General features: G+C 43.5%; 1 protein-coding gene across 3 annotated transcripts in view; it reads left to right on the plus strand.

Annotated features, from left to right (window-relative positions):
* The window catches only part of fhit (fragile histidine triad diadenosine triphosphatase), a 1101949-nt gene that overhangs the window by 452257 nt on the left and 626855 nt on the right, over nt 1–22837 (plus strand). For all 3 annotated transcript variants that reach the window (XM_039772389.1, XM_039772390.1, XM_039772391.1), the window contains one exon: nt 9508–9624. In XM_039772389.1, the coding sequence (XP_039628323.1) occupies nt 9519–9624 (106 nt within the window). In that variant the 5' untranslated portion in view covers nt 9508–9518. The remainder of the gene's footprint in view (nt 1–9507; nt 9625–22837) is intronic.

Here is a 22837-nt window from a genome sequence, read left to right on the forward strand (position 1 = left end):
CACCATGCGGACAGCCGTTCCACCTCATCTCTGTATTCTGTTTCATCATCCCTGATTATCTCGCTGCCTCAGGAAAGCGGAAAACATCCTAAAAGACTCCTCACACCCCGCTCCTGACATGTTCCAACTGTTGCCATCAAAAGATAGAGGAGCATCAAAACAAAGACTAATAGACTGAATAGCAGTCTCTACGCTGTTGCTATCAGGGCACTGAATGCCACCTCATCACCTCCAGTGCAACTTGTTGACTATGGTGTAAAAGAGGACATCTTGTGTAACAGTGCTTCATGTGCAATAAGGTCTTATGTTGAATGTTTGTGTTCTACCTCATTTCTTCTTATCCTTTCCTGTCCTTTTGTAATTATATTTATTTACAGTGGTGTGAAAAACTATTTGCCCCCTTCCTGATTTCTTATTCTTTTGCATGTTTGTCACACAAAATGTTTCTGATCATCAAACACATTTAACCATTAGTCAAATATAACACAAGTAAACACAAAATGCAGTTTTTAAATGATGGTTTTTATTATTTAGGGAGAAAAAATCCAAACCTACATGGCCCTGTGTGAAAAAGTAATTGCCCCCTGAACCTAATAACTGGTTGGGCCACCCTTAGCAGCAATAACTGCAATCAAGCATTTGCGATAACTTGCAATGAGTCTTTTACAGCGCTCTGGAGGAATTTTGGCCCACTCATCTTTGCAGAATTGTTTTAATTCAGCTTTATTGGAGGGTTTTCTAGCATGAAACGCCTTTTTAAGGTCATGCCATAGCATCTCAATTGGATTCAGGTCAGGACTTTGACTAGGCCACTCCAAAGTCTTCATTTTGTTTTTCTTCAGCCATTCAGAGGTGGATTTGCTGGTGTGTTTTGGGTCATTGTCCTGTTGCAGCACCCAAGATCGCTTCAGCTTGAGTTGACGAACAGATGGCCGGACATTCTCCTTCAAGATTTTTTGGTAGACAGTAGAATTCATGGTTCATCTATCACAGCAAGCCTTCCAGGTCCTGAAGCAGCAAAACAACCCCAGACCATCACACTATCACCACCATATTTTACTGTTGGTATGATGTTCTTTTTCTGAATTGCTGTGTTCCTTTTACGCCAGATGTAACGGGACATTTGCCTTCCAAAAGTTCAACTTTTGTCTCATCAGTCCACAAGGTATTTTCCCAAAAGTCTTGGCAATCATTGAGATGTTTCTTAGCAAAATTGAGACGAGCCCTAATGTTCTTTTGCTTAACAGTGGTTTGCGTCTTGGAAATCTGCCATGCAGGCCGTTTTTGCCCAGTCTCTTTCTTATGGTGGAGTCGTGAACACTGACCTTAATTGAGGCAAGTGAGGCCTGCAGTTCTTTAGACGTTGTCCTGGGGTCTTTGTGACCTCTCGGATGAGTCGTCTCTGCGCTCTTGGGGTAATTTTGGTCGGCCGGCCACTCCTGGGAAGGTTCACCACTGTTCCATGTTTTTGCCATTTGTGGATAATGGCTCTCACTGTGGTTCGCTGGAGTCCCAAAGCTTTAGAAATGGCTTTATAACCTTTACCAGACTGATAGATCTCAATTACTTCTGTTCTCATTTGTTTCTGAATTTCTTTGGATCTTGGCATGATGTCTAGCTTTTGAGATGCTTTTGGTCTACTTCTCTGTGTCAGGCAGCTCCTATTCAAGGGATTTCTTGATTGAAACAGGTGTGGCAGTAATCAGGCCTGGGGGTGGCTACGGAAATTGAACTCAGGTGTGATACACCACAGTTAGGTGATTTTTGAACAAGGGGGCAATTACTTTTTCACACAGGGCCATGTAGGTTTGGATTTTTTTTTTCTCCCTATATAATAAAAACCATCATTTAAAAACTGTATTTTGTGTTTACTTGTGTTATATTTGACTAATGGTTAAATGTGTTTGATGATCAGAAACATTTTGTGTGACAAACATGCAAAAGAATAAGAAATCAGGAAGGGGGCAAATAGTTTTTCACACCACTGTATATTTTGACATTGCAGGAACTGCACCTAATTTCGTTGTATTTGTTACAATGACAATAGAGATATTCTGATTCTGTATTTTTGAGCGGGCATATAAGTCGGGGTCTGATTTTATGATCGACTTTTCGGGTTTCGAGACCTGACTTATATGCGAGTGTATACGATAAGTTACAACTTTAAATAATGTATTATTGATAACATTCATAAAATAACAACAATAAGCAAAGTACAAGTGAATTTTAGCTACCATGCAACCTGATAACTGCTGATGTGGCGTTTCAGGCGGCACACAGACTTGTTAGTTACTTAAAATGTCTCATCATTTCTAGCTTTCTGCAGGACGGGTCGCATGCCTGTCTCAATATGGCTGCTGAGCCAAACTCTTCAGTGTGGCAATTGTGAGGGAGAGGTAAAGCAACTGAGTTTATACCTTCTCTGTTCAAATCCTACAGCCCATAGGGCGTCGTGGTACAGAATGGCTTCTGATCCTGAACCAAACAGTCAACTTTAGAGATCGGTCGAATTCTGGTGCCACTCGTCCCCTCGATTACCGACTTATTTTCACGCCTGCCCCCAAGATCCATTTGCCAGCCAGGTAGTTTGGTTTTTTAGTTTTGGGGTTGATTGAGAGAGTGCAGTATGTCCTGCAGAGAATCATTTGTCAAACTGGTTTTAGGCACCTCCCTTGTGTGAAGAAAGCACAGAAACACAGGTAAAGATTTGGGGAGTCCCCATAGTATGCTGTAGCAATAGAGTGATGAGTAATCACAAAGGACTGAGTCAAATATCGACTGACCATCAGAGTGAAGGCTTAGGTGTTTATAGGTGAAGGACAGGAAGGGGTGGGATCTCAGCCGGAAATGATGTCTGCAGGGGGGTGTGGTGTAGTGGTGGAAGTGGGCGGGGTCTTAGTTGGGTTTCTCTTCTGTCAGTCTGTGGAAGAGGGAGAAAAGGCATTAGTACCTTTCATCAACCCCTGGCTCTGTTAAGCTCTTCGACTGCCTCCCACACGACCGTGTGTAACAAGACTGGGTGTGTGGAATGGGGGCGGGGGTCTTTAAACATCAAAGCGCTGCTGTTCTCGTGAATAAAACACTAATATCACATTTGCTTTGTCTGACTTACAAATGAAGACATGCAAAATATTTGTCAACTTATATGCAAAATCTCTCACCACAACAATAGCCCAGTAGCACATGAGGAATTCCTCAGTGGGCTTTCTTTACCAGGCCTTGCTTTTTTTTTTTGACAGCCCCCCCAGCCTTGACTCCCCAAGAAGACAGGACACCCCCAAAAAAAAAAAACCCAGGTAACAGAAAAATAGAATAAATTATGGGAAAGGCAGTTCAGAGAGGGACCCCCTTCCAGATAACTAAAAAGTGAGTAATCCTCTTCACAGAGCTAGATGGCCACCTCAGAAATACAACACAAGAAGGGACGATACCACTCACTAAACACCGAACTATCACATATACGAATACAGACTTGTTCATATACTGTATATCCAACATAAAGTAAAAAGCAAATTAACACAAATGACAAACGGCAAGTTGTGCCACTCTGCTAATTGTAGAACCACAGCCAGATTGAAGAGATGGCGTCAGACAAGCCAGACACAGTCAGAGTCCTGGAGACCTCGGCCAACAAGGCGCCTCCACACTATTGGCTGTTCAACAGTTGAGTCCGTGCTGGGCCAGCCAATCAGATGAAAGGACCCTCCTACCTCAAGATTCTAGTGCTCCTTTATCTGAGGTCACTTTTCCATAGGCTGGCAAACAGCTTGACAGTAGAGCAGTGGCACCAAGTGCCACATGAGGATGCTGAGAAGAGAAACAGAACAGGTGAGGTTTAGTGACGGTTTACAAATATTGTATTACTTAGAGTTCAGTACTAATGCAGTATGTACAGTAAATCAGCAGCTCCCAAAACTGAAGTCACAAATCTTTAAAAGCTGAGACAGAAGGGGCACCTCTTATATTAGTAGGCAAACAACTTGGCAGTAGAGCAGTGACACATGAGGACACCAAAAAGAGAAACAGAATAGGTGAGTGATAGTATCGGCTTATAAATATCGTCTTACTTATATTTTAGTACTAATGCAGTACGTACAGCGAATCGGCAGCTCTAGTCAGGGTATGCTAAACTCTAGTTGGGAGTCTTCAGCCTAATTTAACAGCTGAGACTGGAGGGGCATCTCTTATAGTAGCAGGCAGACCATCCCACAGCTTCGCTATAACTAAAAGCTCGACCTCCCACTTATTTTCGGAGTCCTTGGAATCTTAAGCAGGCTGGCATCTTGATATCTCAATGTGCACTTAGGTATGTAGGCAATGAAAAGCTCAGAAAAGTAAGCAGAACCTCGGCCATTTACGGCTTTATATGTTAAAAAGGAGATTTTTGAAGTCTGCCCTAAAATTAACTGGGAGCCAGTGCAAGGACATGAGGACTGGGGTTATGTGTTTGTATTTCCTCGTTCTTGTAATGATTCTTGCAACTGCAATTTTGAATGGACTGAAAGCTGTATAAAGAACGATTTGGGCAACCAGTGATCACCGCATTGCAAGGTCATAACAGGACAAAGGAGAGGATAGGCGACACCAGACATCCTGACCACGGCCTGTTCTCTGTGCTGCGGTCACATGAACAGTATGGCTGCCAAAAGTCCAGCTCAGAGACACTGAGGAGGAGTTTCTGCCCACGGTCCATCCGCCTATTGTTAAATCTATTAATGATTATTAATACAGTATTATAAAGTCATGTATTATTCTTACTGCCCTTTTATAGTCTTCTTACAGGCACAGCCAGTCGGAGATGAGCAACTAAGCATTTCACTGCGTATAATGTGTATATGACAAAGAAAATCTGAGTGTTGCTCAATGAGGGAAAAATTGAATTGAAATGATTTCAGCAAAAAGGCTGCAACATAACAAAATGTGTAAAAAGTGCAGGGGTCCGAGTACTTACTGAAGGCTAAAACATAAAAATGGGTGAGGCTGGAGGAGAGATGAAGAAGATGCAGACAAATGGCTTGACCAACGGGCCGACTAGCTTGGTTCAGAAACTCTAAAGCCGAGGGATCAGAAGGCCTTGAATGGCTCCTTTTTTTTGTTTAAGTGAACTTCATCCACCCATCAGTACAATTATCTAAAGCCCCCTTTCTAGCTGTCCGGTCAGCAGGTACCAATCCACCCAACGACAGACACCAGACAGGAGCCGTCCCCAGATGGGTTGCCATTGCAGCACATACATTCACAGGGCCTGCTTAGAGCAGCCAGTCAACCGTGCAGCATATTTTTGGACAAGTGGAAAGAAAATGAAGCCCTCAGAGGAAGACCACGTGGGCACAGAATGAATAGCCTCTGCTTTCACTCAGATGGCATCACAGTTTAAAACCCAGACCAGAAGATTCAAAAATAGTTTGTAACCCCAAGCAGTACATGTCATGAACAGCTGAGGCCTTGAGATTGACTGACTGCTGCACTTTCACACCGGGTCTGTCAAATGACATTTCTGCTCCACTACCCATGGCACATTTCTCTAAACTGCTGTGTGCCGCCGCGTTGCTTTTCTGTACTCTGGGTGAGCTGTGCAGTGTATGACTGCCATATTCCCCTTCATTTTCATTGATGGGTTTCAAATAGCAATTCCAATATGCTGAGGGAGTTGAGCCTGAACTTTGATTTGAACTCTGAACATGGACGCTCCATGCAAAGGGTACCACAGGAGTGTAAGTGAGCATGTGCAGCGGGTCCGGTAAGGGAGTCAGACCCCTTGATTCTCTGCACACATTACTGCGCTGTAGTTTTAATTGTGAACAGACACATTTGCAATTTTTGCTCATCAATCATCATGACAAAGTGAAAACGTGACTTCAGAAAGGCATTTTGCTACAGCGTTTCTCCTTTCATATCCTGAAGTCCCGAGTCACCTGTGAAATTCCTGCACTTTGGGTTTCCCCACCTCTGGCATGTCAGGCATCTTGCATGTCCACTGCCTTTCTAAAATGAGAGTAGAACAGACTCGGAGGTACGGTGGCTATTAATGTTACGTACTCTGTCTGTGTGTGTGTGTGTGTGTTTGTGAATGATACAGTATCTGGCAAATAATACAAAGAGTGCGCAACACATGTTTCACCTTTATTGGGGCTCGTCAGGTGTACTCTCTTTTGCATCCCCTTACAGGGATTGAAATTTGGACACACACACAAACACATATATATATATATATATAGTGGCAGGCAGCCGGGGTTCCTGCCCAGCCGGGACGCCCTTGCACACTATATTCAGGGGGAGCAGCCCTGGACTGTGCAATACCTGGACGCTAGATGGCCACCCCCCTGGGTTGGAGCTGTGCCTTGGGTTCCCGCAGCTCTCCATGGGACGCCAGGGGGTGCTGTGCCTGGGACTCCTGAGCCCGCGTGGGCCGCATATTCGTCACACCTGGAAGTGCTGCCAGAACTCGGCGACCAAACACTTGGAGCACTTCTGGGTGGACTATAAAAGGAGCCAGCGACCATCACTCAGCAGCCAGAGTCGGATGGAGGAGGACTAAGCTTGTGGAGGAAGAGCAAAAGGAGTGTTTAGAGTGTGGTTCTTGTGCTTGGGACTGCATTGTGGCTGGGGGGATTTCGGGGAAGACGTGCCCTCTAGCTGAAGAAAATAGAAGTTTATTTATTTTTATAAATGCCTCTGTGTCCAGTCTGTTTTGGGTTGGGCGCAATATAGAGCCTTTCTTACAATATATATATATATTTATATATATCTACAGTGGTGTGAAAAACTATTTGCCCCCTTCCTGATTTCTTATTCATTTGCATGTTTGTCACACAAAATGTTTCTGATAATCAAACACATTTAACCATTAGTCAAATATAACACAAGTAAACACAAAATGCAGTTTTTAAATGATGGTTTTTATTATTTAGGGAGAAAAAAAATCCAAACCTACATGGCCCTGTGTGAAAAAGTAATTGCCCCCTTGTTACAAATCACCTACCTGTGGTGTATCACACCTGAGTTCAATTTCCTGATTACTGCCACACCTGTTTCAATCAAGAAATCACTTCAATAGGAGCTGCCTGACACAGAGAAGTAGACCAAAAGCACCTCAAAAGCTAGACATCATGCCAAGATCCAAAGAAATTCAGGAACAAATGAGAACAGAAGTAATTGAGATCTATCAGTCTGGTAAAGGTTATAAAGCCATTTCTAAAGCTTTGGGACTCCAGCGAACCACAGTGAGAGCCATTATCTACAAATGGCAAAAACATGGAACAGTGGTGAACCTTCCCAGGAGTGGCCGGCCGGCCGACCAAAATTACCCCAAGAGCGCAGAGACGACTCATCCGAGAGGTCACAAAAGACCCCAGGACAACGTCTAAAGAACTGCAGGCCTCACTTGCCTCAATTAAGGTCAGTGTTCACGACTCCACCATAAGAAAGAGACTGGGCAAAACGGCCTGCATGGCAGATTTCCAAGACGCAAACCACTGTTAAGCAAAAAGAACTTTAGGGCTCGTCTCAATTTTGCTAAGAAACATCTCAATGATTGCCAAGACTTTTGGGAAAATACCTTGTGGACTGATGAGACAAAAGTTGAACTTTTTGGAAGGCAAATGTCCCGTTACATCTGGCGTAAAAGGAACACAGCATTTCAGAAAAAGAACATCATACCAACAGTAAAATATGGTGGTGGTAGTGTGATGGTCTGAGGTTGTTTTGCTGCTTCAGGAACTGGAAGGCTTGCTGTGATAGATGGAACCATGAATTCTACTGTCTACCAAAAAATCCTGAAGGAGAATGTCCGGCCATCTGTTTGTCAACTCAAGCTGAAGTGATCTTGGGTGCTGCAACAGGACAATGACCCAAAACACAGCAGCAAATCCACCTCTGAATGGCTGAAGAAAAACAAAATGAAGACTTTGGAGTGGCCTAGTCAAAGTCCTGACCTGAATCCAATTGAGATGCTATGACCTGCATGACCTTAAAAAGGCGCTTCATGCTAGAAAACCCTCAAATAAAACTGAATTACAACAATTCTGCAAAGATGAGTGGGCCAAAATTCCTCCAGAGCGCCGTAAAAGACTCATTGCAAGTTATCGCAAACGCTTGATTGCAGTTATTGCTGCTAAGGGTGGCCCAACCAGTTATTAGGTTCAGGGGCAATTACTTTTCACACAGGGCCATGTAGGTTTGGATTTTTTTTTCTCCCTAAATAATAAAAACCATCATTTAAAAACTGCATTTTGTGTTTACTTGTGTTATATTTGACTAATGGCTAAATGTGTTTGATGATCAGAAACATTTTGTGTGACAAACATGCAAAAGAATAAGAAATCAGGAAGGGGGCAAATAGTTTTTCACACCACTGTATACTGTACACTGTATATCTGTATTTTGTCATATGTAGGCTGCTGAGTTGCACAAGGACAGGCAGGAGCGAACTGGACAAGTAGAACTTTAATTCTGGCGCTTGCAGGCACTTCACTCCACCTTGATTTAACAACGGGTGCCTTCATTCAAATGCACAGCAAAGTGGACAAGTTCCTGGTCATCCAATTCTTGAGTTTTAAAAGAACTCGTAGGGGTCTCCCTCGAGAGGACCTTCTATGGCCATCGCCCCATACATGTATACAGACTAATTACAGGGAAAGTAGGACAGGCCCCGGTCAGAATATTCTGAAAGTGAATTTTGAATCTCCAAGATGCTTCTTCACAGCTGTGCGAGAGCCAAGCCTTCGGCGTGAAGTGCACGCTGGGTCCTTGGACTGTTAACGCACGAAGCCGCAGGCCCACGTCCCTAACACTGACACACTGTGTGACACACTTGTCACTTCACAGACCATAACTGTTTTTTTTTTTGCTTGAGTACTTTTCATCAATAGAAAGCTGCAATATGATATAAGGTCCGTTTGAAAGTGGTGGTAGAGGCTGGTAATGAACGTCTTCTATTTACAGTAAGTGTGGTAGTGCTGGCAGTTGTCATTTTCCTCCTATTCGCTTTAGATTACAGTCGTCAGGTTCCCCCTCTTTGACCGAAATACCCTGAGACCACATCTGTGGGTCACATTGAATGAATGTCCATGATTATTACCCCTGTGTGGGCACTGAGATCATGGGTAGAATACAGAGCAATGCCCCTCACACTTACCTGGCAGCATCAGTCCGGGTGGTAGTACAGATATGCCAGGTGAAGAGCTTTGACCGAGGCAGGCAAATATATTTTGTTTTTCGTCTCCACGATCCACAAGAGCAAAAGAAAAGCAAGCAAAAACTACTTGATCAGAGCTTTGGTGAAGGTCGGTATGAAGGCACATTGCTTGAGCTCTCACTCATAGCCTCTCTTTATTTCCTCTGCCATCTTGTGACTGTTGCCTAATTAGTGTGGTCAGAACAACACAGCCAGGTGTGCAGGTCCGCGTTAATGTGTGGCCAGACCCTCGTGAGGCGGCTCATCCCACCACTTGGGCTTTGTTCACTAACCTTTTTTGTTTGTTCTTCTGTTTTTGTTCTCCTGTGTAGGAACCATCAGCATGTCAACTTTCCGCTTCGGCCAGCACATCATCAGGGCTTCTGTAGTCTTCCATCAGACTGAATTGTCCTTTGCTTTGGTGAACAGAAAACCTGTCGTTCCTGGACGTATCCTTTTTTTTTTTTTTAAGTTTGTAAGCAAACGGATTAATCAGCATGACAGGCTATCATCTCAGCACAATGATGGGATGTCGTCTCCGCATCAAGGACTGACCAGGTAAGATGCCAGTTATTTTTTTGCTTCTTCGGCCTGTGACTGCCGCATTTTCTGCTCGATGGTGTGGAACTACCATCAGTGGTTGCTTGGCAACAGCTAACAAAGGGGTAACAGGTTGGGTGACCTTACAAAATAAACAGATGTTTACTGAGAACAGTGAAGGGCTTAAGCACTGGAGCTTTAATTGAAAACAGAGCTTTACTCGACTTCTCTGACAGAGCGCTCAGCTTCGCTGCTGTTAGGCGGTGTATAAATTCAGACTATTTATAACTGCCAAGTGAGTTCGCTTAAAAAGACTCTAATGGAGCGCAAACTTCCTGTCAGCTTTTTAGCAATGCTGAATGTAATTGTTTATACCTAAATATAATGCAATGCTTTTTTGTTTTTTTACTTTAAATAACAGATGATTAAAAATTTCATTACAGAAACTTGTATCGCCAAAAGACATTTACAAACAGGTTAGGGAGACAAGCCAACATGGCAGGCGTGAGAGTTTATTTATTTGGAGCTCAATTACAGAATAAAGTCAGGCAGTGTAATGGAAGTTGCTTTCGTGGATTTGGTCGTTCTGTCTGTCTGAAAAGCAGACCGAAACTCGAATTTATCTGTCATAACCGAATTAACAACTTGGAAGTGTTCAGTGAAATGTGGGGAACAAAACAGGAAAAGTGGGCTAAAGGGGGGCGGGTGGCAAACTGGTGCTGAACTGGTGTGCGTCAGCCAGGAAATCGGCCACTGCTCCGTGTTTTAAATACTCATTTGAATGAATGTGTGGATGAAGAAGAAGAAGAGGAGGAGGAGGAATGTAATGGTGGCGGAGAACTGAACTTCACATTTAATAAGAGGTGTGCTTTATGAAGAAGGGAACAGGTGGATAAAAGCAAATACAGTATATGAGCAGCTTTTTGCATGTAAAGATAGAATTAGAAGTGAACTTGATGATAGAGTCTTGTACTTCTTTATTTGATTAAATAAAGATTGTAGTAAGAATTAAAAAATATCTATCTGTCCATCCATTATATAGCATCTTTCATATCTATCTATCTGTTACAGAGCACCGTTCATATCCATCCATCTATTATATAGCCCCTTTCATGTCTGTCTGTCTGTCCGTCCGTTATATAGTATCTTTTATATCTGTCTATCTATTATATAGCCCATTTCATATCTATTGTCACAAAATCAAAGAAGCCACAGAAAGGTTTGGGGCAGCCACCCATATTTTATTATTCCTTGGCTGCAAAATGGCTTAAAGGTTTGTACTGATGTGCACAGATTGGAGTCCAGAATAGAACTGAGGGGATGGAGAAAAGGTGGTGGCTCTAAAGGTCAGTATGGGAAGTGACATCAAAGGGGCAGGAACTGGAGGGATCTTGATCCGTTCATCCGTAGGCTCGCACCTAGAAGTGACATCAAAGGGGCCAGAACCAGGAATTGTGTCATCAGGGCCAGGTGGAATTTCCTGTGATCCGTGGTCTATAGAAAAGCAGGAGAAAGAGTCGGTGTACTCTGCTACCTCCAGGTCTGGCTCAGAATTACTCTTATTCAAGCCCTTTAGCTGCCTCACATGTGCACGTGTGTGACACTGTCTATCTGTATTGTAATACCTTCTCTATCTATCTATCTATCTATCTATCTATCTATCTATCTATCTATCTATCTATCTATCTATCTATCTATCAATCTATCTATCTATCTATCTATTATATAGTGCCTTTCCTATCTATCTATCTATCTATCTATCTATCTATCTATCTATCTATCTATCTATCTATCTATCTATCTATCTATTATATAGTGCCTTTCCTATCTATCTATCTGTCTGTCTGTCTGTCTTTCCTTCCTATATAGTGCTTTTCATGTCTTTCTGTCAATCCATCTATTTTTACAATATAGTGCATTTTATATCTATCTGTCTGTCTGTTATGGCTGTTTTTGTTGTCATATTTTTTTTGCAGTTGTGATTATTTTTATTTAAAAATTTTATCAAATATACAGTGGTGTGAAAAACTATTTGCCCCCTTCCTGATTTCTTATTCTTTTGCATGTTTGTCACACAAAATGTTTCTGATCATCAAACACATTTAACCATTAGTCAAATATAACACAAGTAAACACAAAATGCAGTTTTTAAATGATGGTTTTATTATTTAGGAGAAAAAATCCAAACCTACATGGCCCTGTGTGAAAAAGTAATTGCCCCCTGAACCTAATAACTGGTTGGGCCACCCTTAGCAGCAATAACTGCAATCAAGCGTTTGCGATAACTTGCAATGAGTCTTTTACTGCGCTCTGGAGGAATTTTGGCCCACTCATCTTTGCAGAATTGTTGTAATTCAGCTTTATTTGAGGGTTTTCTAGCATGAACCGCCTTTTTAAGGTCATGCAGGTCATAGCATCTCAATTGGATTCAGGTCAGGACTTTGACTAGGCCACTCCAAAGTCTTCATTTTGTTTTTCTTCAGCCATTCAGAGGTGGATTTGCTGGTGTGTTTTGGGTCATTGTCCTGTTGCAGCACCAAGATCGCTTCAGCTTGAGTTGACGAACAGATGGCCGGACATTCTCCTTCAGGATTTTTTGGTAGACAGTAGAATTCATGGTTCCATCTATCACAGCAAGCCTTCCAGGTCCTGAAGCAGCAAAACAACCCCAGACCATCACACTACCACCACCATATTTTACTGTTGCTATGATGTTCTTTTTCTGAAATGCTGTGTTCCTTTTACGCCAGATGTAACGGGACATTTGCCTTCCAAAAAGTTCAACTTTTGTCTCATCAGTCCACAAGGTGTTTTCCCAAAAGTCTTGGCAATCATTGAGATGTTTCTGAGCAAAATTGAGACGAGCCCTAATGTTCTTTTGCTTAACAGTGGTTTGCGTCTTGGAAATCTGCCATGCAGGCCGTTTTTGCCCAGTCTCTTTCTTATGGTGGAGTCGTGAACACTGACCTTAATTGAGGCAAGTGAGGCCTGCAGTTCTTTAGACGTTGTCCTGGGGTCTTTGTGACCTCTCGGATGAGTCGTCTCTGCGCTCTTGGGGTAATTTTGGTCGGCCCGGCCACTCCTGGGAAGGTTCACCACTGTTCCATGTTTTTGCCATTTGTAGATAATGGCTCTCACTGTGGTTCGCTGGAGTCCCAAAGCTTTAGAAATGGCTTTATAACCTTTACCAGACTGATAGATCTCAATTACTTCTGTTCTCATTTGTTCCTGAATTTCTTTGGATCTTGGCATGATGTCTAGCTTTTGAGGTGCTTTTGGTCTACTTCTCTGTGTCAGGCAGCTCCTATTGAAGGGATTTCTGGATTGAAACAGGTGTGGCAGTAATCAGGAAATTGAACTCAGGTGTGATACACCACAGGTAGGTGATTTTTGAACAAGGGGGCAATTACTTTTTCACACAGGGCCATGTAGGTTTGGATTTTTTCTCCTAAATAATAAAACCATCATTTAAAAACTGCATTTTGTGTTTACTTGTGTTATATTTGACTAATGGTTAAATGTGTTTGATGATCAGAAACATTTTGTGTGACAAACATGCAAAAGAATAAGAAATCAGGAAGGGGGCAAATAGTTTTTCACCCCAGTGTAAGAATGAACTGCTCAGAAATGCCCCATCCTCCCGTTTTCCGAATGCCTGAATCCAAAGTCAGTACAACAAATGAGCTTTTTTAATAATCTGGCCTCTAATTAGAATTTTATTAATTAATGTGCTTGTTTATTTATTCATAAGCCGGCAGTGCGCTAATTCTTAATGTAATTTTAAAGAGTTGTTTTCTTGGGTAATACAAGAGTCCCGCGTTTAAATAGAAGTCGTGGGAATCTTGATTGCCTTTCTCTGTGTCTTGGGGCCTACTTACTGTATATGCATATATGTGTATATATTTTACATTAAAGACTGGCATCTCTGCCCTCTTACCATTCATTATCCCACACTGGCATTCTTGCAGTTAAATACTAATTTCTGTTAAAAAAACTGAAAAATGAAAATAGGGCATTGTACATGAGAGCATTTTTGTTCTGAATAAGACGATTAAAGCTGACAATGTTCCATCTGCTCCATCGTATCCCTTCTCTGAGCCGGTGATTCCACCTTAAAATGGGGTTCATCTGCTAGCCCCCCACATCCCAGTAATGTCACCCCACAAGTCCCACGGCACTCACTTAATTTAAACTGAAGGCCAAGAGAGAGGCTTGGCAGGGACTGCTGTGAAATGTGTGTAGTTTTGGAGTTAATTAAGGCCCACAAGTCTGAACATCCAAAAGCAGGGGGTCTGCAAAGTCGGTCCTGGAGGGCTGGGCTGTAGTGGCTGCAGGCTTGTTGTTTCTTAATGAGAATTCACTTAGCCTTCTTTTTAGTGGTCTCACTTGTTGCGATTTCCCACACTTAAGTGCTTATTTTAGTCTTAATATTTGGATATCTAAATATTTGGAAGGAAACTGATGAGGAAAAAAGTGAAGGACTGAGAGTCTCTCATCCGCTTCAGACCTCAAATCATCTGGATGACTTATCTAAGATATAAGAATGAGCTGATATGGCAGAACAAGCCGTAACATTCAATGAGATCTGCTGTTGACAAAATCAAGCCATCAGTTTGGAACGACATTTTGCAGCCTGCAGGACTGAAGACCCCCAGCCTAGAGGAAGAGTTCTCTGGTATTTAAGCCCTCTTCGGAGGAGATTTGATTTTACGAGGAGCTGTAAAGTCAGTGATTTGCTGGCAGTGCTTCACTCGCTATCAGCTTTTCCCCATTGCCTTTAGTTAACGTGTGCGTACCGTTAGTTCGGACCACATTAGCAACCCTTATTTATGAGAACGACATGTCCGTTGGCACCTCCAAGGAGGATGGCATCCCCACATACATAAATTGTGTATTTCAGCAAACCGACGAACCTCTGAGAGGATGTAGCACCGCCCATCCCCCCAAAGAAGGACAACACCGGTAATGTTTTACTACTGGAGGACGTCGGTAACTTTAGTCCCATTCGATTGGCTCAAAGGATGGACTTTTTGCTGCTACGGGTCGAATCGCATGGAAATAGTTTAACCTGGGGTTGTCTCGTATACAAGGTAAAGGGAAAGCATTGTAATCCTCCAGAAATTCAATTTTGAGATTTGGATGAATCTCAATATTTTAGTCCTCCCTGAGTTTCCCGTATATGAAGTACAGGTAAAGTATTGTAATCGTTCAAAAATTCAATTTCGAGATTTTGATGAATCTCGATGTTTTAGTCCTCCCTGAGTTTCCCGTATATGAAGTACAGGTAAAGTATTGTAATCGTTCAAAAATTCAATTTCGAGATTTTGATGAATCTCGATGTTTTACTCCTCCCTGAGTTTCCCGTATATGAAGTACAGGTAAAGTATTGTAATCGTTCAAAAATTCAATTTCAAATTCAAATTCAATATCTCGTGACTCAGTCTTGCCCTTCTTAATGTCTTCGAGATCGGGCTGACAGTCCAGAGCAGTGTGAATTCCTTAAAACGGCCTGCTGTTTCACTATCTTTTCGATGTCCGTGATGGTTTTTCAATGTCGATTACTTAAAACGTTCCATCGTGGGACACTTTTCAAACCGCACATTACCCTTTCCCATTGAATATCACGGTGAATGTTGACGATTCATTTTGGGTCTCGACTCATAATTTAAGAAACTTTGTGTTAGCAAATAATGTGACCTGCCCTTGCCATCTGGCACTGTATTGGATGGTAGTGAGTAAATAAACGATATTATTCTTACCGTATGGAATAAAAAGAATGAATATCACTATTAGCGAGTCATAAAAATGACACATCTAACGTCACACCTTGTAATCAGAATATAAGTTTAATATGTCACTCTGCTCTGTGCAAATATTTTAAATCTGCTTTTCTTTCTACTCACAAAGCCAGATTCCGCACACAGGGGCTCATCATTTAGAACCTCTAGGCAAGCATTAGAAGACAAGACAGGGACAAACTGCGAAATGGCCATTGTACTATTTCTGTGTGTCAGACTCAGCATGACATTGGATCTTCTTTTCCTGATTTGGATTGGCATGATTTACCTAAGTGGGGGACTGCACATGGAGAATATCCATATATAAATATATATAAAGCCTTGGCACATTGCCCGGCACACCATTGAAGGTAACAGACGGATGAGAGATAACGTCATCTGATCCTGAAAATCCTTCCAACGCAGCGACAAAAATGGCAGTCTGTATACATCAAGCTCCAACTACCTGAAGGTCTTGTCATGGCTTCCTTTGTCTGTTATGCCGCGTAAACCATCACTAAAGTTACTTCTCCTATGTGATTTCTTACTGCTGTATCACTAAGGGAGGGGTATCGCCTTTTTATATTACATCTGTACTAGCCGACGCCTGCCGTAACATATGGCGGTGTAAGAATAGGAACGGAAAATGGTGAGAAAGGAATTCAGAAATCAAGAAGAAAGAAATACTTCTTGAAAGACGCAGTTGTGAATAGGTGTTTTGCTGGAGCGACAGATAACGAGTCGAAAGATCTAACCCTAGAAAAAGCCACGTACAACTGACCGTGGCTGAAGACTGGTTGTTGTAGATTAACGCAAATCTTTGCAAACGTAATGCAAGGTGGGATGTTGGGGTCGTGTTTGAAGTAAATGACAATGGTAGCATGGAGAATCTCGGAAAGAGCTTGAATTTCAGCTTCACCACCATAAACTGTAGATGTTGCCATGTGTTGATAGAACTTGTGACTTGTTGTGATAACTCGACTTGCGTTGGAAAGAACAACAGGAAGAACGTCTCCAAATCTGTCCCAATGTGATGCAACGAAATCTACTGTCCTATGTCGTAGTGAGAGTGCACTGCCTTCGTCAACCGTTTGTGTCAAGAAATAACCCACTGATAGGAACGGGCAGTTGCCGGATCCTGGAATAGAGATGACGTTGTACAAAAACCCGTCGACAGAGAAGATACTGTCGTTCATTTTATAACAAAGGCTTAGGAAACAACTGTCACAGTATAAAGAAAATAGCAAGGAGCGAAACCAGTGGCAATGGTCGAGAGAGTACCGCCTGTAGCGGGCTACGGAAAAGACTCCCAGGCGCAGACATGGCCAAAGTGAAAGATCATGTGGTCAGGGTAGATATCGGGCAGTGACGTGACACCAATGGGGTCATGAGAGAGGAGTGGGGAATGCGTTAGTCTGAAGGAGGTATACGACTCGAGAAAAGCGTTCAAGGGGATGCATGGGAGGCTGCAGGCAGCGTGGGGAAGGTTTTGGAAGAGGACGAATAGGAATCGAGAAATGCCGTGTGGGCTGCGTGTGGGCGGGATCGTGTTTGAAGAAGAAGCACCACAAACCAATAGGACTCGAGAAAAGCGGCGTGGGGGTGTATGGGAGGCTGCAGGCAGCGTGGGGAAGGGTTTGGAAAAGGACGAATAGGAATCGAGCAATGCTGTGTGGGCGGGACCGGGTTTGAAGAGGAAGCAGGATGAACCAATAGGAGTCGAGAAATGCCGAGAGGAAGCAGGACAATCCAGAAGAGAAATATATATAAGAGATAGTTTTGGGTTATGTAACACGCCACAATTACAAAATAACTTATTCCAACAAGGGAGCTAGCACCCCCTACTGGATACACACCTCCCTTATATGGTAAAGCTCATCCATCCAATCCCGCCTACATCTAACCCCGCCCTATCATGTGCCCACGACTGCTGGTGTTTCACTGTTTTGCCATCAGGAGGGGAAGTCGAGCGACTTAAAGAAAAAAACTGTAAGAAAAAAACCCACAACAAGACAAAGTAACGTCTGTCAAGTTAAAATTAAAACCGTGAACTCCATTTTAGTTCAAGAGGCAACAAATGTTTGTCTCTTTCAAGACAGACGAGTCCGCAAATTCTTCACTGCTTCTCGACGGGAGGTTTTGCAGTTTCGGAAAATGAAGCAAGACGTTCAGGAATGGGTCATGTGGATGCCTGTTTTGCGTGCCTTATGGTGGACTGGCGGCCCACCCCTGTTCGGTGTACGTCCAGCAGTGGGTGCCACCTCTGTACTCTCTGTAGTACTTTAATGGCTACCGTGTGACAGAAAACGGATAAATGTATGACTTATCCCAAAGTCCCCTGTGTGGCAGTTGCAGGTGCCAGGTGGGGTGTATATCTATTTGTTTGTGTCCATGTGAGTTCTATATTGGATATCTGGCTAGAAGTCAAGTGGGAGATTAGGTTTGGAAAGTGGATCTTCATATAATTCGGTAGGCCTGCCCACAACTCCTAGGGTGGTCTGTCATCTTTGCCCTTGTGAAGGAGTTCCTGCTTGTCTGGGTGTCGACTCCAGGCTGCTGTAAACCAAATCCCTGCTCTGTGTAAACTGTTTGTCTGCAGGCGTTGGATTCTTCATATCCCCTGCCACCATTAGCTTTCACCTTTTACAGTCTGCAGCGAAGTCCTAATGAACACTTGGCGCCTGAGGCTCAAAAGATGGTGCTTGGTCTGTGCCTAAGGCAGAGAAGCGCAGTATCAAGAGGTGAAGCACAACCCACTTGACAGTTGGCATTGCACAGGGCAGTCAGTATCTTCATGCCGTGTGCCGTACTCGGGACGCCGCATCCCCTCTGGGATGTGAGTTGCAGGATTTCATGGATCACTGCAGCATGTGCGCACGCAGAGATGGCGTTGAATTAAGGAGGACAGACGCTGAAAGCAGACGAGGCCTTTGCACGAGTGCAGCCATTGGCATTTGGTGTTGTGCTCCTTGTCTGTGGGAGGCAAGCAAGGAAGAGTCGTATTTTACGGTGTAAAGATGTCAGGTAACTTGAACTTTAGTTTAAATTACAGAGTTGAAGAGGATTCCTCCATAGCAGCGTTTACCAACCTGTGGGCTGTGGACGTCCACCGGGTGAAAACCCACCTTGACCGCTGAATTGCGGGTGGATTGATTCTGGGTGACCTCCCCAAACCCGGATGATTGTGCTTAATTAATCTAATACTCTGACGCATATGGAGGGGAGGGACCCCAATGGTGGGTTGTGAACACACTGGCATGTGAAAAACTGGGAAACACTGCTCTAGAGAAGTGGTCATAAACTGGTGCTACCCTTTGGCTGAGACAAGAAACTGAGGTCTAGACTCTCTGTGGGTCATAAAAGATCCCTTTGAAAAGTGTAGGGTGTACCCCGATGCCATGGCTACATTGCCCACCATGGCCTCATCCATTCTGGCACCCCTATCATCATCATCATCATCATCCCCTCCTAATTGGCTTTCTCTCTCACCCCTTCACCACCTCATAGCTCATGTGTGGGGAGCGTGCAGACACGAGAATGGCTGCCGTCACTTTGTCCTGGTGGGCGCTGGACATTGGTGGCTCCCCACTCTCTATGTAAAGTGCTTTGAGTAGCAAGAACAGCCCTTTATCAGTGGAATTTATGTGTTATATATATTTCTCTTCTGGATCGTCCTGCTTCCACTTCAAAACCGGCCCCGCCCACACGCAGCCCACACGGCATTTCTCGATTCCTATTCGTCCTCTTCCACAGATAACTCAACTTCCTGGCCACGGACCATACTGTTTTAAAATACACGGGCACATTTATCACCAAATCTCTCCACTATACGCTAACACTGCTACCTCTCCAGGATATGGACACTTGTATGTTTTTGACACAGCGCACGCTACTGATCTAAAATTGACTTCTCCAGCTGGATCCCATGCTCAGAACCATCAACCCCTTCGCTAAATCATACAAACACATGCATGAAATCACTCAGTCCAATCCAATTGCATCTGTACGAATGGTTTTCAAGGAAAACCCTGGGCAGGATTTACGACGATACGATGCCCCGACATGCTACACCGATGTTCCAGCGATTTTCGTCGGAGAAGATGGCAGCTGACACCTGTTAAGGCAAACGTCTCTTCTCCAGTACGGGATCTAAAAGAAAACAGGATTCTTCAGTCCAGGCCAGGTTCAGTTCTGAAGCTCACGTGCCCGTTGTAGGCTCTTTTGGTAAATTGGACGGGGGTCACCACTCTGTGGTGACACAACAATCTGCGATGCTCTGTGCCTTGTGACCCCTTCCTGTCATGGCCACTGTTAACTTTATCAGCCATTTGTGTTACAGTAGCTCTTCTGCGGGTATCGGAGCAAAGCCTTCACTCCCCACGCGCGTCCACGAGCCTTGTGCACCCGTGACCCCGTCCCCAGCTCATTGCTTGTCCTTCCTTGGACCGCTTCCGGTTGATGCTACACCAGTGCACAAGACCTGCCTTTTTTTGGAGATGCTCTAGTCATCCTAGTTGCTCACATCCTTATCCTGCCCACTTTTTCCTGCGTTCCAAGAACAGACTGTTCACTTGCCGTCTAATGCATCCCACCCCCTGGACAGGCACCATTGGAAGGCGAGCATCAATTGTTAGACACGTCACCAGTCAGTGCTTTTAATGGTGCGGCTGATCGGTGTACTGTATAGAATGGCTCTGCCGTGTATCCCAGTTAGCTCTTCTCATTAAACAACGTAATTGCTGAAGGTGCAAATTATCTCTCATCTCTGGAAGGTTTTATTTGACATTGTAAGGGCCAAAGAGCTAAAATGAAATTTATGACGTAGTCAGTATGTGGGGTCTTTGAGGATTTGATGGAGCTTTTTTGAGATGCAGGTAGAATGTGACTTCTTGTACTAGATGGCCATTTATTTCCACACGTAGGTCCTCTGTCTTTCTTTTGTGCTAAAAAACAATGGCCATCTCTTTTAGTTTTCTTTACATTTGTTACAAGGAATATTTTTAGAGCATTAATTGGTGATGTTTTCTACATCTCCGTCAAAATACTGAGCGGACAGAGTGGTCAGCCTTAAGGAACCCCAACAGTGCCGTGTCGTCTGCAGATTTATAAAAGGTGGCACCCAAAGTTTAGATTCACCACCATCTCTGGATGTTCAGATCCTTCTGTCTTTGCTCATCAGATCTTTGGCTCCGGAGCACTGAGCAGCTGCAGTGCGCCTTCCCTGAGGCAACGTGAGAGGTGGCCACGAGGCAATATGCAAATAGACGCTTTGAAAATAAAGGAAGCCATTTAGGGGATGAAAGTTTCAGACTCCACAAACCTGCCTGTCCATTTCATTCTGCAGCTTCTCAAAGAGACAGGCTGGCCACATGTGTGCCAGGGATGTGCTTCTTCTCAAAGGCTGACATCTTGTTAAAAGAGGCCCCTTATCCTCCTTCAAGGCATGAGAGGTGGAGGAAGAAAGGTGCGTGATATCCACTAGTCAACCACCATGAAGTGTGGCTTTGTGGGTAATGAAGCTGGAGGTCAATGTCTGAAAAGATCTATCTATCTATCTATCTATCTATCTATCTATCTATCTATCTATCTATCTATCTATCTATCTATCTATCTATCTATAGTGCCTTTCATATCTATCTATCTATCTATCTATCTATCTATCTATCTATTATATAGTGCCTTTCACATCTATCTATCTATCTATCTATCTATCTATCTATCTATCTATCTATCTATCTATCTATCTATCTATTATATAGTGCCTTTCACATCTATCTATCTATCTGTCTGTCTGTCTGTCTGTCTGTCTGTCATCCCACCTGACCGACCACCTGCCTGTCTGTCTGTCTATCATATTGTGTCTCTCATATCTGGTCGAGGGGTCTTAGTGTCTGGGCTTGTGAGGGTCCTGATAAAAACCAGCATCTAGACCTTTAATGAGCTCTTGGGCGCGGCCATTAGCAGTGTGTCTGTCTGCAGAGAGAGTGTCGACCTCGTCATTGAGAGGTTTACTTACCTCGGCAGCGCCATTCATGTGACTCTGGTGACCCTTCCTATGAAGTCAGTAGACAGATTGGGAGAGCATGGGGGGTCTTGAGGTCTCTGTAAAGGGGTGTGTGGCGCTCCCGATATCTGCAATGTCTTTAGAGTCCTGGTGCCTCCTGTTTGTGAGTCATGGACGTCATCCAATGTCCTGAGACAAAGACTGGACTCCTAGGTGTCTCTTTGGAGAGTCCTAGGGTCCCACTGGTTTGACTTTGTGTTGCCCATGGGGTCCTGAATGAGGCACATGACCTGCATTGTGAAGGAGTGTCACAATCCAAGACTGCAATAAACTTTCACATCATTCAATGCTCAGAACGTAGATTTACACAACAATGGACCAAATGCTATGAGAATGTGTGGTCCCGCAACATTTGAAGCTACGACAAGTTTAATTTCGAAGAAACCACAATTCGGTCAGGTTTATATTTATGATTACGGAGAAGCGATGCAACATAGAATTGAAAGGGTAGGTAACAATTTCCATATAAATAACCATCTCTTTATATTGTATATCCGGTTAACCAAACCCAGGGGTGGGCGAGAGAAGCGAGCAGGGGGTCGAGCCCCCCGCCTAGTTTTTATAAAATACATCTTGATATTTATGCTTTTTTGTTGTTTGCCCTTTTTGTGGCTTGCCAGGGTTTGACAGTTGTTTTTCCCCCTCTAGTGGGTATTTGCTTTGCTTAGAAACTCTTTATTTAATGGCATTCACCGTGTAAAGGTGCTTTACAAAATAACATTTTTTATTGCATCTTGTTGGAACAGCCAGCTCTTAAATGTAAGTAAAATAAATGCTGTCATAGACGTTTTTCAGCGTTGGTGCCCCTGTTTTAAGGAGTAGACATTTGTTTGGATCGCTTATTGTGTTGTGTCTGCCTCCTCTTGGGATTGCCATGTCCCTGCGAATGGAGCTCGGGAGGCTTGCCTTATTATTTGACTGTCGGAGTTCTTTCACACTGCATTATTGAGGGATCTGCTCCTATTATTTATTTTTTTTTGCGTCATGTGTTTGAGTCACGTTCTCCTTCCCATTTATCTTTAAGAGCTAAATTAAAATGACCGCGAGGTTCGCTCCTGCCTTGACAAACGCAGCCCAAATGAACTTAGTGTAGCTTCAGTGTCATTATTATTTCCGTCAAGTTTGCTTTAATGGGGTCGCACATTTGTGAAGGGGCCTTCTGAGTATCTCATTAAATTCAAGTGAATATTCACATAAGCTCCCTCTTTATGATTTATGCAATCGAAATTTCAAGTCACTCGGAAAAAACTTGGTGCCCGCTTTCTCGATGGCAGCTTCTGG

Source organism: Polypterus senegalus, chromosome 12 (genome assembly GCF_016835505.1).
Source record: "Polypterus senegalus isolate Bchr_013 chromosome 12, ASM1683550v1, whole genome shotgun sequence".
Classification (NCBI taxonomy): domain Eukaryota; kingdom Metazoa; phylum Chordata; class Cladistia; order Polypteriformes; family Polypteridae; genus Polypterus; species Polypterus senegalus.